Source organism: Cetorhinus maximus, chromosome 10 (assembly GCF_964194155.1).
Source record: "Cetorhinus maximus chromosome 10, sCetMax3.hap1.1, whole genome shotgun sequence".
Classification (NCBI taxonomy): domain Eukaryota; kingdom Metazoa; phylum Chordata; class Chondrichthyes; order Lamniformes; family Cetorhinidae; genus Cetorhinus; species Cetorhinus maximus.
Genome location: NC_135888.1, coordinates 1,999,334 through 2,019,060, shown reverse-complemented (window position 1 = coordinate 2,019,060; position 19,727 = coordinate 1,999,334). Strand labels below are relative to the sequence as shown.

At 43.5% G+C, this 19,727-nt stretch overlaps 1 protein-coding gene across 1 annotated transcript in view; it reads left to right on the top strand.

Annotated features, from left to right (window-relative positions):
* Positions 1-19,490, top strand: part of LOC144685393 (prostaglandin G/H synthase 1-like) — a 90,477-nt gene extending 70,987 nt beyond the window's left edge. Inside the window, exons 8-11 of the mRNA XM_078549811.1 lie at positions 1,392-1,638; positions 5,239-5,525; positions 6,685-6,832; positions 18,520-19,490. Of these exons, the coding sequence (XP_078405937.1) occupies positions 1,392-1,638; positions 5,239-5,525; positions 6,685-6,832; positions 18,520-18,878 (1,041 nt within the window). The 3' untranslated portion in view covers positions 18,879-19,490. The remainder of the gene's footprint in view (positions 1-1,391; positions 1,639-5,238; positions 5,526-6,684; positions 6,833-18,519) is intronic.
* The last annotated feature ends 237 nt before the right edge of the window (positions 19,491-19,727 follow it).

Genomic DNA, 19,727 nt, shown 5'->3' with positions numbered 1-19,727 from the left:
TTTGTAAAATCAGGAAATAAAATGCCCAAGTTTCATAATCAGTCACCTGAACATATACACGGGGCAGAATTTTTAGGTCAGTGTGTGGACACGCACCTGACCTGATCGGATGCGAAATCGCGCAAGATGGCGTCAGGCGAGCGTCCCGATGTCATCCCGCGATGATGCAATATTTCGCTCGGCCGGCACGCGCAAAAGTCGGAAGTGCAGCCGCCAACGATTAACATCATTAAAGTCGTAACTGTCTCTGATTTTTTGTGATCTGTCCAACCTCACAGTTGGCGGACGGACGAATTGGCCAGGCGGACATTGCAGTTTTCATCAAACCTCATCCAAGGGTGGGTGAGGTTTCCGTTATTAAATTAAAAAAAATAAATATCTGTGGACAGCATTTTTATCAAGGGTAGAATCTTCAGCTCGGCGAGCAGGGGTGGGGTCCGCTTGCTGAGGCGTAAAATGACGCACGGTGATGTCGGGCGTGCGTCCTGATGTCACCGCACGTCATTTAGATTTTCAGTTCGGCGGGTGCGCAGACAACTCATCTGTGTGCCCGCCTGTGTCAAAGGCCTGTTCAGGCCATTTAAAAAGCCAATTCAGCCATGATTGAATGGCGGAGCAGACTCGATGGGCCGAATGGCTTAATTTCTGCTCCGATGTCTTATGGTCTTATGAAGCAATTAGCTGAGCTGCCCGTCCGGCCTTCAGTTTGGCGGGGGGCAGGCGAAGAGCCCAGGCGGCCTTCGCATTTTTCATGGAACCTCATCTGGTTTCATAAACATTTTTAAAGTGTTTGAAAATTTTTAAATAAAATTAATGGACATGTGACAGTTTGACACGAGGGGGCATGTCCTTGAAATTTTTTTTTTACCTTTATGCAATGTTTTATAAGTGAAAGTAATCTCCCTGAGGCTTGCACGAAAGAGCACAGGCCCCGATCGGGGACACTGATCAGGTTCGCTCTCGCTCCCGCCCACCCCCACACAACCCCCCCACCTCCGACGGGTGGAAAATTCAGCCCCATTTGTGCCCTGTGGATTCGCTCAAAAATGTTACAATATATCAAATATTCCCGATAAAGACATGAAAATTTGACTGAAAACGCTTATGTTCCTGTCAAAATATCAAATATTTCCTCAAGGTTGAATTCACGCTCCAGAATGTGCATCAGACAATGTGATTGTATCCATACAGCCTTCACAACCCCATCTATTATGTATTTTAGCCATGTATTATGTACTTTTTATTTTCTTCTCAATCAACAGTGGGTATATCTGTGTCAGTGCCTCAAATACCTTATTTTCTTGCTTTTAGCTTTTTGTTGAAAAGTTAGAAGATCATTTAAGTGAAGGAATAAGAGGAGAAATGTGTAATTATTATTGATTTGCGTTAAGGTGGTGAATGGAGAAGTCTTTCTTCCCTCCGTGAAGGATGTACCCATCAAAATGAAATACCCGAGCACTTTACCAGAGGAAAAACGCTTTGCCATTGGTCATGATTTATTTGGCTTAGTACCTGGACTGATGATGTATGCTACCCTCTGGCTTCGAGAACATAACCGAGTCTGTGATATCTTGAAAGAAGAGCATCCAACCTGGAGTGACGAACAACTTTTCCAGACTGCCAGGCTCATACTCATAGGTAGTGACCTTCATTTCCTTTTTAAAGGTTTTCTTTTCTGTCCTTTGACAAGTGTTTCCTTGCCCATTTTCACTCACTAGTTGTATCTGATCTCTTTACCAATATTAGGCTTCAAAAAATGAAATGGCACTGTGAAATAGCACATTGTACTTTCACAACTGTAACCTTCTCCCAAGGGGAATACTCAAAGATTCAATTCAATCCTGGATCATGGTCCCGTTCCCATTTGAAGGAGAAAAGTAAAACATGCCCAGTGAAGGAACGAATGATTAGTGTTTGGAGACAATTTAATGAGTAGGGTAACAGAGACAACAACATTATTACAACAATAATAACAATTTGCATTTACATAGTGCCTTTACATAGGAAAACATCCTAAAGCATTTCACAGAGGCGTAATCAAAAAATAGACACCAAACCAAACAAGGAAACAGTAGGCGGGGTGGCAAAAAACTTGGTCAAAGAAAAGGTCTCAAAGGATGAGGGGGTTTTGGGGGTGGAGTTTAGGGTAGAGGTATAGGGAGAGAACGCCAGACTATGAAGATGAGATAGTGAAGGCACAAGTGAGGTGAAGGGAGAATGGGGGAACTCACAACAGGCCAGGGTCATAGGATCAGATAATATATGGAAGATTACAGGACTGGAGGAAGCTATAGAGATAGAGAAAGTCATGCCTATGGTGGACCTAAATAAGAGGATGAGAATTTTAAATCAGAGACACGGGTTATAATGTCCTGGATACTAGAACTAGAGAACTAGGACATAAGAGAGCTGAGTTCCAATGAGTTATATCTATTGACTGCAAAAGTAAAATCCAAAAACATTTACAGTAGTGTTTTTTTTATTCATTTAAGGGATGTGGGCATTGCTGACTAGGCCAGCATGTATTGCCCATCCCTAATTGCCCTTGAGAAGGTGGTGGTGAGCTGCCTTCTTGAACCGTTGCTATCCTTCTGGTGTAGGTACACCCACAGTGCTGTTAGGGAGGGAGTTCCAGGATTTTGACCCAGCGACAGTGAAGGAACAGTGATATATTTCCAAGTCAGGATGGTGAGTGGCTCGGAGGGGAATTTCCATGTGGTGGTGTTCCCATCTATCTTCTGCCCTGTCCTTCGAGGTCATAGTGATCGTGGGTTGATGGTGCTGCCTAAGAAGCCTGGGTGAATTCCTGCAGTGCATCTTGTAGATGGTGCTCACTGCTGCTACTGTGCATCGCTGGTGGACAGAGTGAATGTTTGTGGAAAGGGTACCCCTCAGGCAGGCTGCTTTGTCCTGGATGGTGTCAAGCTTCTTAAGTGTCGTTGGAGCTGCACTCATCCAGGCAAGTGGGGAGTATTCCATCACAATCGTGCCTTGTAGATGGTGGACAGGCTTTGGGGAGTCAGGTGGTGAGTTACTTGCCGCTGGATTCCAAGCCTCTGACCTGCTCTTGTAGCCACAGTATTTATATGGGTAGTTCATTTCAGTTTCCGGTCAAGGGTAACCCCCACCAGGATGTTGATAGTGGGGTATTCAGCAATGGTAATGTCATCGCAGGATTCCCAGCCTCTGACCTGCTCTTGTAGCCACAGTATTTATATGGCAAGTCCAGTTCAGTTTCTGGTTAATGGTAACCCCCCAGGATGTTGATAGTGGGGGATTCAGCGATGGTAATGCCATTGAATGTCAAGGGGCGATGGTTAGATTCTCTCTTGTTGGAGATGGTCATTGCCTGGCATTTGTGTGGCACGAATGTTAGTTGCCACTTGTCAGCCCAAGCCTGGATATTGTCCAGGTCTTGCTGCATTTGGACATTGACTACTTCAGTATCTGAGGAGTGAATGGTGCTGAACATTTTCAATCATCAGCGAACATCCACACTTCTGACCTTATGATGAAAGGAAGGTCATTGATGAAGCAGCTAAAGATGGTTGGGCCGAGGACACTACCCTGAGGAACTCCTGCAGTGATGTCCTGGAGCTGAGCTGATTGGCCTCCAACAACCACAACCATCTTCCTTTGTGCTCGGTATGACTCCAACCAGCGAAGAGTTTTCCCCCTGATTCCCATTGACTCTAGTTTTGCTAGGGCTCCTTGATGCCACACTCAGTCAAATACTGTCTTGATGTCAAGGGCACTCACTCTCACCTCACCTCTGGAGTTCAGCTCTTTTGTCCATGTTTGAATCTAGGCTGTAATGAGGTCAGGATCTGGCGAAACTGAATGTCAGTGAGCAGGTTATTGCTAAGCAAGTGCTGCTTGATAGCACTGTTGATGACCCCTTCCATTATTTTACTGATGATCGGGAGTAGACTGATGGGATGGTAATTGACTGAGTTGGATTTGTCCTGCTTTTTGTCAGAACATACCTAGGCAATTTTCCACATAGCCAGGTAGATACCAGTGTTGTAGTTGTACTGGAACAGCTTGGCAAGAGGCACGGCAAGTTCTGGAGCACAAGTCTTCAGTGTTATTGCCAGAATATTGTCAAGGCTCATAGCCTTCACAGTATCCAGTGCTGTCAGCTGGTTCTTGATATCATGTGGAATGAATCGAATTGACTGAAGACTGGCATCTGTGATGCTGAGGACCTCCGGAGGAGGCCAAGATGAATCATCCACTCGGCATTTCTGGCTGAAGGTGGTTGCGAATGCCAATTGAGATAACAATTGAGCTCAATGCTATTAAATGGAATTTAATCCTGAAAAGTGTGAGGTGATACACTTTGGAAGGAGTAATTTGACAAGGAAGTATTCAATGAACGGCATGACACTAGGAAGTTCTGAGGAACAAAGGGACCTTGGCGTGTGTGTCCATAGATCTCTGAAGGCGGAGGGGCATGTTAGTGGGGTGGTGAAAAAGGCATATGGGACACTTGCCTTTATCAATCAAGGCATAGATTACAAAAGTAGGGAGGTCATGTTGGAGTTGTATAGAACCTTGTTGAGGCCACAGCTGGAGTACTGTGTGCAGTTCTGGTCGCCACATTATAGGAAGGATGTGATTGTACTGGAGGGGGTGCAGAGGAGATTCACCAGGATGTTGCCTGGGATGAAACATTTAAGTTATGAAGAGAGGTTGGATAGACTTGGGTTGTTTTCGTTAGAGCAGAGAAGACTGAGGGGCGACCTGATCGAGGTGTACAAGATTATGAGGGGCATGGACAGGGTGGATAGGGAGCAGCTGTTCCCCTTAGTTGAAGGGTCAGTCACGAGGGGACATAAGTTCAAGGTGAGGGGCAGGAGGTTTAGGGGGGGATGTGAGGAAAAACTTTTTTACCCAGAGGGTGGTGACGGTCTGGAATGCGCTGCCTGGGAGGGTGGTGGAGGCGGGTTGCCTCACATCCTTTAAAAAGTACCTGGATGAACACTTGGCACGTCATAACATTCAAGGCTATGGGCCAAGTGTTGGTGAATGGGATTAGGTAGGTAGGTCAGGTGTTTCTCATGTGTCAGTGCAGACTCGATGGGCTGAAGGGCCTCTTCTGCACTGTGTGATTCTGTGAAATTGTAAATAGTGATTAACTTAATAGTGAAATGCCACGGTATGAAGTACTTGGAACCTGACAAAGTAACATTATGATTTTAATTTCGTACATTTGTCTATTTCTCTGTTTCACAGGGGAAACAATCAAAATAGTTATCGAGGACTATGTGCAGCACCTGAGCGGCTATAATTTCAAGATGACTTTTAACCCTGAACTTTTGTTCCGTGAGCACTTTCAATACAGAAACCGGATTGCAGTGGAGTTCGACCACCTCTACCACTGGCATCCGCTAATGCCCAACAGCTTCATTATAAAAGGCCAAGAGCTTCCTTATGAAGAGTTTCTTTTCAACACAGAAATCCTCTTGAATGTTGGACTGGAAGCTTTAGTAGAATCATTTTCAAAGCAGAGAGCAGGACGGGTAAAAATGTCTTTTTATCAATAACGATTGAACCTGAAGACATTTGATATGTAGTTATTCTGAACTGGAATATATACTTTGATTCATCATGAAGATTAGTCAAAGTATTTAACAGGAAGGCTGAAACATTAGTAATTATATTGTCCATGATTCTCCATTTAATGCTTTAAAAATGGAATGGAATGGAAGGAGATGAGACTCAGCATATATCACTTGTATGTTGGGCTGTCATTGTATATGGTACTGGAAACTAAATAAAACTTAAACGTTAAAATTGTCACCTTGAGAGGGTTAGAAACATGGAGATAAAAAAACAATATAACAGCTCAGCAATTTCACAATTGCACAATTTCATCACAAAGCCACAACATTCTAAACACATCTCTGTCAGGATACCCTGAATGTTTCTATCCAGAGTGAGCATACAAAGGACACAAGGTTATTAACAATTGCATTCAGTGCCAAAATTAAGTCAGGTTGTATGCAAATGGATAACTGTCTTTAATTTATTGCTTCTGATGTTGACAGAACAATCATGTTACTCGTTGACCTGTCAGTACTTGCAATGTGCTTGTTTGCAGTTGAGTAACAGACTCACCTAGTCCGAGCACACTCAGTGTGACCAGATTCAAGCACACATCCATCTTCTTCAATTAGTTCATCTCATCCGCATTGTGGTTGCAGTTGAAACATGTCAGTCCCTTTGTTTAACCCGTGCACATTTTAATTTGTAAACTTGGAAGACTTATGTGTACAAATGGCTTCATCAAGTTTTTTTCTCTTTCTGGTCGGGACAAGGCGTCTGCACTTGTTTAAATGAGTGAAAATTATAGGAAATGGATGATGAAATAATAAATAGTTATTTACCAAATTAGAGACTGTATCTGCCCGATAATAAGATCCAAATACTAATGAAATCTCTACAGCACCTCTATAACACATTGACAAAGTACATCATAACAGAAATACAAAAAATGAATATATTTGTGGAATGTCTGTGCACCATGTTCTTCCTCCTCCAGGAGGGACCAGCTCAAGGTACAATTGTTCATTGACAATTTAGTAATGTACAAGAGTTTTGTTTTACAAAATAAGGAATATAAATAAGGCCAAAAGCAAGCATGGATCTGTTTACAAATGGCTAATATTGTTATTACAGATCGGTGGAGGGAAAAATATCAACAAAAATACACTGCCTGTGGCTATTGGTGTCATTGAACATGGGAGACAGTTAAGGCTTCAGCCATTTAATCAGTACCGGAAATGGTTTGGTCTGAACCCGTATAAATCCTTCCAGGAGTTAACAGGTAAGGATCCGTAGAATGAGTAGCTGGGTTTATAAGAGCTGAATTTTCCCAGCCCATGGTGGTGGGGTTGGGGTTGTGGGAGCTTCCAGGGGACTTTCCTGGGGCAAACTGGGAAGCTCGTCAGCTGCCCGCTCAGTGGAGGTGGGCAGCCAATTAGTCCAATGAAGGCTCCACTCAGGGGTCTTTTTGAGGGTATCAGAGTGGCCCCTCCCACAGCTCAGCCAAGGCAGCCTCCCAGCAGCAAGTCGGGTGACAGTTGGAGTTGCCATGCCCCAGTAATGGGCCACAGAGATGAAAGGCTGCAGTTGCATCCATCAATAGTCCTGTGGAGGGTTTTCCCTCCACCTTGATGGCCCTACCAGTTTTGGACCACTTTATTTGTTGGCTTGTACACATGCAACTGAGGGTGCCTCCATGTTGAGGCGCCCTCGCGCTCCTCCGCCTACATTGGCAGCGCCCACCTCTCCCAGTGGGGCTCCTAGGCTGACATCGCTGCAGGCCTTCTGATTAGGCCTATAGCCTTGGGAGCCAGATGGCAAGCATGGAGGCCGCCAATTAGGAGACTGCCACCAGGAAAGTTGGGCCTTGGGACCCCCATATAGGCCTGACGTCGGAAAACCTAGCCGATTATTTCCAGGTGTGTTAAGGAAATGTAGCTGATAAACATAGTGGGGTGTGGGGTGGGGGGGCAGAATTTTACCCCCCTAGCGTGGATCAAGTTTAGATCAAGTGAGAAGTAAAGTATTTCAAACCCGCTGTCAACTCGCCCACTTCCGGTTTCAATAGAGGTGAGTCAGAATTGGGGATTGTGGTGGGGTTGGATGACAGGCGAATAATCCACTCACAGGCAGTGGAGTCATTGAAACATTTTAAGGAGACAGCGTGTCTCCATTTTAACAGGTATTCAATTTTTTATCTGACATCAGCCAGATTTCCCAGGGCTCAGGGATAAAAGGAGGCAAGGAGGGACAGAAACATGACCTGCTTGTGGGCCAGGAGATGCAGGAATGTTTCCTCCAGGCCCAACAAACTAACCCCTGTACCCACCCTGATTTCCCATTGCCCACCCTCTAACTTCAGCAGCTCCCCTGTCATCTGCTGCTCTCCTGCAATCTCCCCATCTCCCACTCTCTTCCCCCCCCACCCCCACCGCCCCCAATCTCTGGCCTCCATGACTTCCACACAGTCACCCCTGCAATCTCCAACACCATCCCAACTACCAACAACTCCCGCTAATCCAGCATTTGCTTCTTGGCTGCTTTCCAACCCAGCAGGCAGCCTGGTTCTCAAGCTGGAAAGCTATTGAAAAGATTGTAACAGACAGCTAAATCCTGCATAGCCTCTGGTAAACCCTGACTTATGGGTTTGCCATAACACTTTCACCCCTTAGTAAATGTGAGGGCCAGCCTTGTTTCTAACCCTTTAACAGCATGGTCTCATTATACTGCAATGTTCCTTGTTTCATGGTGTTTATATTATTTCATGTAAGTGGAGGCGGTGCCATAGTGGTATTGTCACTGGACTAGTATTCTGGAAACCCAGGCTAATGCTCTGGGGACCCACGTTCAAACCCCACCAGGTGGTGAAATTTGAATTCAATAATACTATGGAATTAAAAGTCTTGATGATGACCATGAAACCATTGCCGATTGTTGTAAAAACCCATCTGGTTCACTAATGTCCTTTAGGGAAAGAAATCTACTGGCCTACATGCGACTCTAGACCCCAGAGATTGACTCTTAAATCCCTTAAATTAGGCATGGGTAATAAATGCTGGCCTAGTCAGTGACACCCACATCCCATAAGCACATTTTTAAAAATTATACTGCAGTCTTTAGAATGAGGAGCTGTTGCAGTTTACTCTATTCTTCGTTGTACCCCAGTTTTCTAGCCATTCTTGGAAGAAAACCTTGATAACAATCTTTGGAGAATTACTGATAACCCAGCAGTAAACCACAAAGAAAATGTGAGATGATCAAAGTATTTGGACAGACCTTAGCACAGCCTTGGGGAGAATCAATAACAGTGTCCAATATTTTCATATCCATTCTCTGAATAAATTGTGTTTTGTTGAGAGACATCAGACGTTCAATTGCAAAATGAATTCCTTGCATTATCAACTACCTTTTGAAAAACATTTCTACAAATATGATACATAAACTTTAATATTGCTGCTGGTCTAATTTTGGTGACCATTTCAGTGGAAGTTAACATAATTAATAGCAATGTTTGACAGATCTAGGCAATTTGCAGTAGTAATTAAGTAGAAACTTAATATAGAGAAATACTGACTTCCCCATTATGGCCCTTCCTTTCCTTTCTGTAACAGATTCACGGTGTTATCAAAGGTTGGATATCATTCTGAACCCTCAAAAATGGAGGCTCGTCATTTTAATTCTCCACCTTACTCCCACCCTGACCTTTCTGTTCTTGGCCTGCTACAATGTTCTATCAAAGCTTAATGCAAACTCAGGGACAGCACCTCATCTTTCAAGTCTGCAGCCTCTGGACTCAACACTGAGTTCAAATATTTTAGATCATAACCTCTGCCTCCATTTTGTTTTGTGTTTTCTTTTCTGGTTCAGTTTGTTCTCAATTCTTTATTCCCTCACTTTGCCATCCAGACATTCATCCCTTATCGAGACATATCTTTTGTTCTTTTACTTTACCTTTTATCACTCCCTTTGGCCTCTGCACCATGAAACCTCCTTTACATTCTCTTGACCTCTACCCTATCTCAGACCTTCCCTTTTGTTGCTCCTTCTCCCTCTCTCTCTTTTACATGCTCAAGGCCCTATTGCATTTACTCGTTTCCTCTGCACAGATGCTGCCTGATCTGCTGAGTATTTCAGATTTCCAGCCACTGCAGTTTTTTGGTTTTGTTAACTCAGAAATGGATCGACATTTAGATGATTATCTTTGCTGACTGGGTGCTTCAGTGCTTCTTATTTCATTCTTTGTCACTTACATTTTTGTTGTGCTTCTCTGGCTTTTGATATATTTCTGGTCCAACAACATTGACTAAGTGGATAGGTAGACAATATTGTCCTAGGTTAATATGAGTCATAGAAATAAGAATTTGGGCTGACACTTCTGAAAGTTCACCAACCTGAAACAGTTTCTCTCTCCGAAGGTGTTGTCAGACCTGCTGAGTATTTCCAGCATTTTCTGTTTTTATTTTAGGTTTCCAGCAGTCGTAGTATTTTGTTCTCCTGATTTATTCTTTGCCTCACCTACAACGTGTTACAAAGCTATAATCATTTGCATCATATTATTATGGGTTGTTGTAAAGTAGGTTTATGGAGGTGAGTAGAAATGGTTTGTGTGTGCGATTTAATTGAATTGGAGTTGGCTGGACTGCGCAAGCTTGAAATTACAAAAAGGGGGTAGGTTTAAGGGCTTGAAATGCTAATGAGTAAACATGGATGAAGTCGTAGAATATAAGGTGTGAAGAAAATTTGCATTTTTAGATAAGTGAAGGAGTTGTTTGGATTTCAAAGGGATGGTAGGGCGTTTACAGCTGGCAAGATAAGCAAGGCCAAGCAGTGTGTTTATTTTTCCCAAAAGGAAAGAGGTCATATTGGCAACATGAAAAATTTTTATATTATGGGAAAAGTAAATTTGCAAAGACATATGGAACAATGGAATTTACAGTATAAAGAGAGAGAAACATTTATAAAGGGGAATGAAGGACCAAGTTGGGGACCATGTAAGATGTAACAGGAGTGCATGAAACAGTCTTGAAGAAGCCTCCAGCCATTTTTGCAAAAGCCTGCTGTGCCCAGTATCTAAAGTTGGAGAAACGCCTTTGGAATTCCACTGTTGAGTGGGTACTGTGGTAACTTACTGGCTTGCTTTTTAAATTTAAAATCTATTTTGGACTGTTGCCTTAAAGGGGGTGTGTAGTTGGGAGTCAGTTTAATTAGGAATTTTGGGATTTGTTATAGTATTAATATATTACGGGCAGCATTTTCCCCCGTCGAGGGGGGGTTGTGCAGGAGTGGGCACAAGCGGGTGTGTTCCCGATCAACGCCCCCAGTCGGGGGCACACTGCAATCTTACGTGGGCGGGCCAATTAAGGCCAGCCCAGCGTGACATCCACCCGGAAACACTGTGCACTCCCTGTGCGGGGGGATTCCCTCAGCCGGGAGTGTGCCCTTTTGTGCACGCGCGCGAAAGATCACACAGATCTCCCTGAGGCAAAGTGCTGCCTCAGGGAGATCAGTGTTACTTTTAAAAAGATAATAAAGGATGAGAAAAATGTTATTGACATGTCCCCTCATGTGACACTGTCGCATGAGCTGGGACATGTCAATTACTTTTATTAAAACTGTAACACAAATTTTAAATCCTTCATGAAACCTCATCCCACCCATGGATGAGGTTTCATGTTTTTTCTGAAGGCCGCCTGGGCTCTTCGCCTGCCCCGCCAACCTTAAGGGTGGACGGGCTGGTCCGTTAACCATTTTAATTACTTTTTTAATGGTCTTAAAAGGCCGTTGACAGGTCGGCGGGCGCGCAGCTGAGTTGGCTGCGCGCCCGCCGAACTGAAAATCTAAACGACACAGGGTGACACCGGGGCGTACGCCCGACATCACCTCGTGTCATTTTACACGTCAGCGAGCAGGCCCCGCCCCCGCTCGCCAACCGGAAGATACTGCCCTATATATTATAATATATTAATATATAGTACCTTATGTATGTGCTTGCAATCTTTGCTTCTGTTAATAAATGTTTTAATTTAATTTTTAAAATCTCTAAGGGTGTTAGTGGACTCATTACTTCTGAATTCAGTGCACAAATCTTCTCGTAATAAATACAAATTGCAAAACCATTCTGATAGCGTGACTAAGTTTCCCTTGTGGATTTGGTCCACCTGGTACACATCACCTGCCACATCATAACCAAACTGGGGGCTCTTGGTGGGATTTTTGAAATTTCCAGATTGGTTTGGAGTTGGTGAATCTTAAGGCTATGAGTAAGAGAAGAACATTGAACTCAGGAGTTGGTGTTGAGGGATTTTAAAGTGGTGAGGCTGCAAAAATGGCTTGATCCATAGCTAAGACTTCTCTGAGAGTGGGAGACATAACTCTGATTGGTTCACAAAGAGTATCGAAGGGTAAGTTAGTAGAATTGGTGGATAAGTTGCAGTTGAGGTTAACTGTAGGGTAAAGAAAGCAGACATAGTTGAAGATATAGCACAGCATTTGAAGTTGGGAGGGATACCTGACACTCGTAAGTCTCAGCTGGAGGTAGTGAGACTTCAGTTACAAATAAAGAAGCTTGAACTTGAACAAGCAAAGGAAATGAAAAACTGGAATTGGAGGCAGAGGAAAAGGAAACGGAAAGAGAAAGGGCATTTCAAAGGGAGAAAGCAGAAAGACAGGAGAGAGAAAGAAAACAGGGAAGGGAAGATTGCTACTGAAGAAATTAGCAAGGGAAGAACGAGAGAAGGAGAGGGAGAGAGAATATCAGCTTAAAAAGCTGGAAGTTAAAAAAGGGATCTAAGAGACTGAGGGAGGTTCTGAAATGAAATGACGGCTTCCAATCTAAAGCACAGTGGGGAGATGTTTAAATTTGTACAAGCTGTTCTGAAGTTTGAGGAAAGGGAGGTGGAGGCGATCTTTATCTCATTTGAGATGATTGCTAAGCAGATGAAATGGCCACAAGAAATCTGGACATTGCTTTTACAATCTAGATTGGTCAATAGAGTTCATGAGGTTTATGCTTCACTGTCAGGAGAAGTATCGGTGGATTATGATGCAGTAAAAAGGCTATTTTGAGTGCAAATGAGTTGGTTCCTGAGCTGTACAGACAGAAATTTCGGAATATAAGGACACAGCCTGGTCAAACTTATATTGAGTTTGAGAGAGTAAAACAAAATCATTTTGACCGGCGGATACTGGCATTAAAGGTAGAGACAGCATATGCAGCTCTTAGAGAAGTAATTCTTTTGGAAGAATTTAAAGATTCAATTCCTTCGGTAGTGAGAACTCATGTGGAAGAACAGAGGATTAAAACGACTAGGCAAGCAGCAGAGATAGCTGCTTAGTTCATAGTTCAGAGTTAGTTCATGGATCAAAACCTTTTTTCCTTCACTCTTTTAAATCCGAGAAGGATAGAAAGAGGGAAGGTGAAAGGAAGGTAGGTAGTCAGGGAAGAGAAGGAGTAATTGGAAATTCTCAGGAAGTTTTTCTTCAGACTAAAAAAGAAGGTGCTGAGGGTAGAAGTGACACTCGAAAACTGCGGTATTTTCATTGTAATTGGGCGCACAAAGTCAATGGGCTGCATCTTCCGGTTGGCGAGCGAGGGGCGGGGCCTGCTCGCCGACACGTAAAATGACGCGGGGTTGACATTGGGTTTGCGTCCCCACGTCACCCCACGTCATTTAGATTTTCAGTTCAGCGGGCGTGCAGCTGAATCGGCTGTGCGCCCACCGAACTGCCAAAGACCTATTAAGGCCATTAAAAAAGTAATTAAAGTGATTGATGGACCTACCTGTCCAACCTTAAGGTTGGCGGGCAGGCCGGGAGCCCTGGTGGGCTTCAGAAAAAACATGAAACCTCATCCACCGGCGGGATGAGGTTTCATAAGGTTGTTAAAATTTGTTTGAAATCTCTAAATAAAAGAAATTGACATATCCCACCTCATGTGACACTGGCACATAAAGGGACATGTCAGTACTTTTTTTTCCTCATCTTTATTTAATGTTACAAACCTGAGCCAATCTCCCTGAGGCAGCACTTTGCCTCAGGGAGATCTGTGTGCTCTTTCACATGCATGCGCAAAGGAGTGCACTCCCAGCTCAGGGAATCCACCCCGCCTGCACAGGGAGCACATAGTCCTTAATTGATGGTTAGGGGGTGAATGTCTTCAATCGTAAAATGGCGGTGCTCCCCCGATCGGGGGCGCCGGTGGGGAACCCGCCCACCCACCTGCTCAGGCACCCCCCTCCCCCGGACAGGGGGAAGATGTTGCCTAATGTGTTGGAGGTTACAGGGTAAATCTGTTGCAGTGGTTGGAATGCAGAAAAGTTCTGGAATACTGTGGGCTCTGAGATCCAGGCACAGGACGAAAAAAACGATTTGTGTGCAGGTGAAGCAAGAAGAATCAGTTATAGGTAAAGAAGTGGGAATGTGTTCACAGTTTACCCAAGGGAGTTCTGAAGGGCAGGTTACAGAAATGTTTAAAGATTTTGTATGTGTACAGGGTGGAGCAGACAAAGATATTAAAAATTTTAAGAGGCACAGGGGCTAGTCAATCCTTAATGATATTAGATAGTGATATTTGTTGTGCAGAGGGAGTATTGCAGGAAAAGTGATAAAAAGTGGGGTTCATGCAGATGCTAAACCTATTCCATTGTGGAAGGTAAATTTAAAGAGTAAGTGGAAAACAGGTGAAGTGATTGTTGGAGAAGTGGAAAATTTCCCTTTGCAGGCATTCAGTTTATATTAGGTAATGATATAGCTGGGTCACAGATGTTGGTGATGCCTACTGTAGCCAGGTAGTCTGTGGAGGTACATTCAAAAGAGGTGTTGCAGAAAGAGCATGCTGGATGGTTTCCAGATTGTGTGGTAACGAGATCACAAGCTCACAGGCTAAAACAGGAAGAAGAGGAATTTAAAAGGCAGGGGGAAGATGCTGATATTCAATTAGCTGATACTATCTTTGATAAGATTGTTGAAGGAGAGAGAATGGAGGAGAATGAAGCTAAACTGTTTAGTTCAGTTAAATTAGTAGAGCTACAACAAAAAGATCCATGAATAAAACAGTTATATCAGACAGCATACTCCGAAACAGGGGCAGAATATATTCCAGAATGTTATTACTTTAAAGGTAATATGTTAATGAGGAAGTAGAGGCCATTGCCTGTTTTAGCAGATGAAAAATGGATGGTAGTGCATCAGATAATTATGTCATTTGGATAAGGAAATGAGATATTGAGAGTAGCTCATGAAATTCCAATAGGGGGACATTTAGGAATTAGGAAGGCTCAGATAAAAATACAAAAACATTTCTATTGGCCTTTATTGCATAAAGATGAAGTCAAATTCTATAGAATATGTCACACATATCAGGTGACAGGAAAGCCTCAAGCAGTGATTAAACTGACACCTTTAATTCTGATTCAAGCATTTGAGGAACCTTTCACTAGAATCTGGATTGATTGTGTAGGGCACCTCCCTAACACTAACAGTGGAAATCATTACTTGCTGGCAATAGTGGATGTGTCCAAAAGGTTCCCAGAAGTGATACCTTTGTGAAATGTTACAGCAAAGAGACTTGTGGAAGAGTTGACTAAATTTTTTACCAGATATGATTTGCCAAAAGAAATACAACCGGATCAGGGTTCAAATTTCATGTCACAGCTGGTTAAGGAAGTAATGAACAGTTTGGGGATAAAACAGTTTAAGTCAACAGCTTATCATCCGGAGTCACAAGGGGCTTTGGAAAGATGGCATCAAACTTTAAAAACTATGATGAGGGCGTAGAGTCAAGACTATTCACAGAATTGGGACAGGGTAATTCCATTCTTGCTATTTGCTATTGGGGATGCTCCTATTATATCGACAATATTTAGTCCTTTTGAATTAGTCTATGGTCCTGAGGTAAGGGGACCACTGAAGCTGATTCAGGAGAAATTGGCGGGTCAAAATTCGGAAACTGCTCTCCTGGATTATGTGACAAGGGAAGTGAGTTAGCGAAAGAACGTTTAAAGGCATCACAGCAGGTGATGAAGGTGAAGGCGGGTGGGAGAGCCACAGCTCATAGTTTTGTTGCTGTCGAAAAGGTGTTAGGTTTATTACCTGTAACGAGTGAACCACTAAAGGCAAGGTTTAGCGGGCCTTACCGGATTGAAAAGAAATTGAGTTAAGTAAATTATCCTGCCCATAATGTCAGTGTTGTCGGCAGTTGTCTCTAATATAGTTATTAGTCGCTCTCGGCGTAGGATTCTTGGCTTTTATTAAAATATATACACACTTAACATGAGGTGGATGTTGAAATCAGTACTTTTGTGTCAAAGCTCTGAAACAACTTGTAACATCATGCATGACCTGAACTTGGAAAGTTGACAATGTTTCACTGGAAGGAGATCTGGCTGCAATATTCAAATCTACTTTTGCTTTACCGCAGGCTATGGAAAATATGACAAATAACTTACCCCTATTATTTGCATGGCATCGCAATGTGTCCGCTCTTGTCCAGCTGAATATATTTTCCATCACCTGTGGCAGGAAATCCCAGAAGTGAACAGGAGGAGAGCCGGTGAAACAGCTCCAAGAAATCTTCTGTCAAATTCCACCCAAGTTCCAGATAAGAGCCAGTGTAGGTCGACTGGAAAAATCTAGGCCTATGTTCACAGCCATTTTCAGAGCCAATTTCATTTAATGTTTGGCTTGGCGTTTTTGCCCGTATTTTTATTCCAGTGACTAGACAAGCGCCTGATATTTAATGAGCTGATTAGTTGTTGCTTCAGTAAATGGTGAAGTAGCAATGAAATTCACGCTGGCTCAGCAAGTCTCTGTCTTCTCCAATTATTCTTTGGACAAGCGTTTGCAAACCTTCCAATCCTGGGCTATGCTTCTTGAAGCCAATGATAATTTAAGTTGGGGTTAAATTTGTTGCCATAGTTACAATACAAATTCCCCTCCTCAGAACTTACAATGGAAATGATACCAAATGGTGTTTTTGTTCAGAATATGGCAGATGGTCACATTCTGTAAGCCGGTTTTGAGCCTAGATGATCAAAATCAATTTAAATAGAAGCCTGAACAAGGGGAAGGAGATTATTGGAAGAAGTGTACTATAATTGGGGTGGCACAGTAGTTAGCGCTCCTGCCTCACAGCTCCAGGCAACGGGTTCGATCCTTACCTTGCACATCTGTCTGTGTTGAGTTTGCACATTCTCCCCGTGTCTGTGTGGGTTTCCTCTGGGTGCTTTGATTTCCTCCCACCATCCAAAGGCACGCTGGTTAAGTGGATTGGCTGCAGTAAGTTGTCCCCCAGTGCGTGTGAGTGTGTGCCCTGTGATGGACTGGCGTCTCGTCCTGGGTGTGCCCCGCCAGTGCCCATTACCTGTGGGGACAGGCTCTGACTCCCCGCAGCCCTGAATTGGATGAAGTGGTTCTGGAAAAGTGAGTGTGCTATACTTGTAGTGTTGCTCAACTTAAACAGTTGCTTACTCTGTCCCTGTTGTGCGCTGTATAACCTTTTATTGAAATGGCTTCCTCCCTGTGAATGGAAACCTGAAGACTATGAAGTAGCAGAAATTTAAACCTGACAGGGAAATAGGAATGCAGATAGATCTGCAGTTGCATTTCAATCGACATTAAATAATAAGGTTGATACAGAACCAAACAGCTCTGGGTATAGGACAGTGTTTTTTTTTGTTTGTTCTATAGCATCATGGGGCAGAATATTACGCTCGGCGCATGGGCGCATGCCTGACATGCCCAAGTGCAAAATGACGCGCGATGATGTCAGGCGTGGTCCTGACGCCATTGCACAGTCTCACAATTTTTTGTCCAGTGGGTGCCCGCCAATAATTAAAAGGCCCATTAAGGCCATTAACAATCTAATTAAATTCAAACTTACACTGTCCGTCCAACCTTACGGTCGGCGGGCAGACGAAAAGGCCAAGCGGCCTTTACATTCTTTAGGAAACCTCATCCACGAGCGGGATGAGGTTCCATAAAGCAAATAAACATTAAATAAAAACGTTGTTTTTGAATTAAAAACATGTGACAGAGTCACGAGAGGGGACATGTTTAATTAAAGTTTTATTTATTCTCTTCATGTTTTTGTTTAACATAGCGCTCCGTGCCTCAGGGAGATTGAAGCGCTCTTTCTCGCGAATGCACGAAATGCGCACTAGGCCCGGCTCTCCCTCCTCCCCCCCCACCCGCATAGGCAGCGCCCAGCCCTGCCACTCGCCATCCACGCAGGACGGGCCATAATTAGCCCACCCGCCTGAAATAATGGCGTGGAGCCACCCGAGCACCTCCGCTGAGGGCAAAATCCTACCCATGACGTTTGGCTGGTTTGGGCTTGTTGTGGTACCATATCCATGTTATTGAGATAACCAGTATGGACATGTAACAGCTTCAGAGAGACACATTTATCAGAATTTACTCAGAACCACAAATAATTTGTCATCAATCTTTAGTTCATTGGTTAGACAGTTGGCACATCTGAATTGAGTTTCATGCAACGCATTAGATGCCAGTAGGTATTAGTATGCAAACAAAGCTGAACCACACTGTGGACAGCTTGGAAGCTGGCTGTAGCCAACGAGGACCATTTTAAATGTATTTTAATGAATTCACCATTCTTTATTAGAATATTTATTTGCACCTGCAAAAGATCACTGAAAAAACAGAAACTACATTTTATTCCGCTCTCTGGAACTCCTTTGCTAAATTTCTCCACCTCTTTGACCAAGCATTTTCTCACTCTACCCAATCTCCTCTTTGGCTTGGTGTCTATTTTTTGTTCCTTACACTTCTATGTGAGGCACCTTGGGACGTTTTTTCCTATGTTAGAGCATTTGTATGAATAACGCTGTATAAATAATGTTCTTGCTTAATTTGACAATAAAAACATACAAAGTTTTTTTTTTGTCATTTAAAGAACAATTAGGGCTTCTTGCTAAATAAACCCAATCTGATTGTTTTCTTTCATTGCAGGTGAAACAGAAGTAGCAGCTCAACTGGAGAAATTGTACGGACACATTGATGCAATGGAATTTTTCCCTGCACTATTGCTGGAAGCGCCATATGAAAATGCCATTTTTGGGCAAAGTATGGTGGAAATGGGTGCTCCCTTTTCCCTCAAAGGACTCATGGGAAACCCAATCTGTTCTCCAGATTATTGGAAGCCAAGCACATTTGGAGGGAAAACGGGCTTTGATATAGTCAAAACAGCAACGCTTGAAAAGCTGGTTTGCCTCAATGTTAAAAAGTGTCCATATGTGGCTTTCCATGTCCCATATGATGTAGACAATGAGAGTGAGAGGGAGAAGAGGGAACCATCTACTGAGCTGTAATCTGCCAGGAAAATGATTAGGCCACAGCAGTGGAGGTATTGGGTACATTAAAGAGTGCTGTCTGGAGTTATGCTGCGAATAATTCTGAACTATTACATTGAGTTAGCTTTAAGGGGCATATTGACCAAGTGACAATAGTGAATAATCCTTTGCACTGAATTCTGCATTAGGTCTTAACAAGAAAACAATACCCCACAGTAGGAAGCATAATATACAAGGTTTGATACAGATACGCCTAAAACATTTCACCCGGATAAGAATGCTTTTTTATCCTCCAGAGAGTTTATTTCGTAGAAAACCGTGCCTCATTTTTTGATGCATTAATTGGAGTAGAAATTCATATGTGTTACAGCGGCTGATCTCTGTTAACTCTGCACAAGTTGGTTCCACTGCCAGATTTATGAGTGCAATTTTTTTAGGCACGCGGGGTGAGCACCTAAAACAGACATTAGGCCCCTTAAGTGAATGAGTGACATAATGGCTGTAATGGACCCCTTTGAGAAAATCATGCCCATTGAGTGGGTCAGGCATTGGGCCTGTTCCATCTCAGGATTCTCCAGAGAACCCCGCAATCACCATTCAAAAATTGACATTTTAAGTTTTGTTCTTTTTTTTTAATAAAAACACCTCCCTGCGGGCCAGGAAGCAGCAGTGATGTATCCCCAATTCTGCAGGAATCATGTCCACCACCCTTCCCTCCCCCACACCCCCTCATCCGCCACCCTTCCCTCCCCCACACCCCCTCGTCCGCCACCCTTCCCTCCCCCACACCCCCTCGTCCGCCACCCTTCCCTCCCCCACACCCCCTCGTCCGCCACCCTTCCCTCCCCCACACCCCCTCGTCCGCCA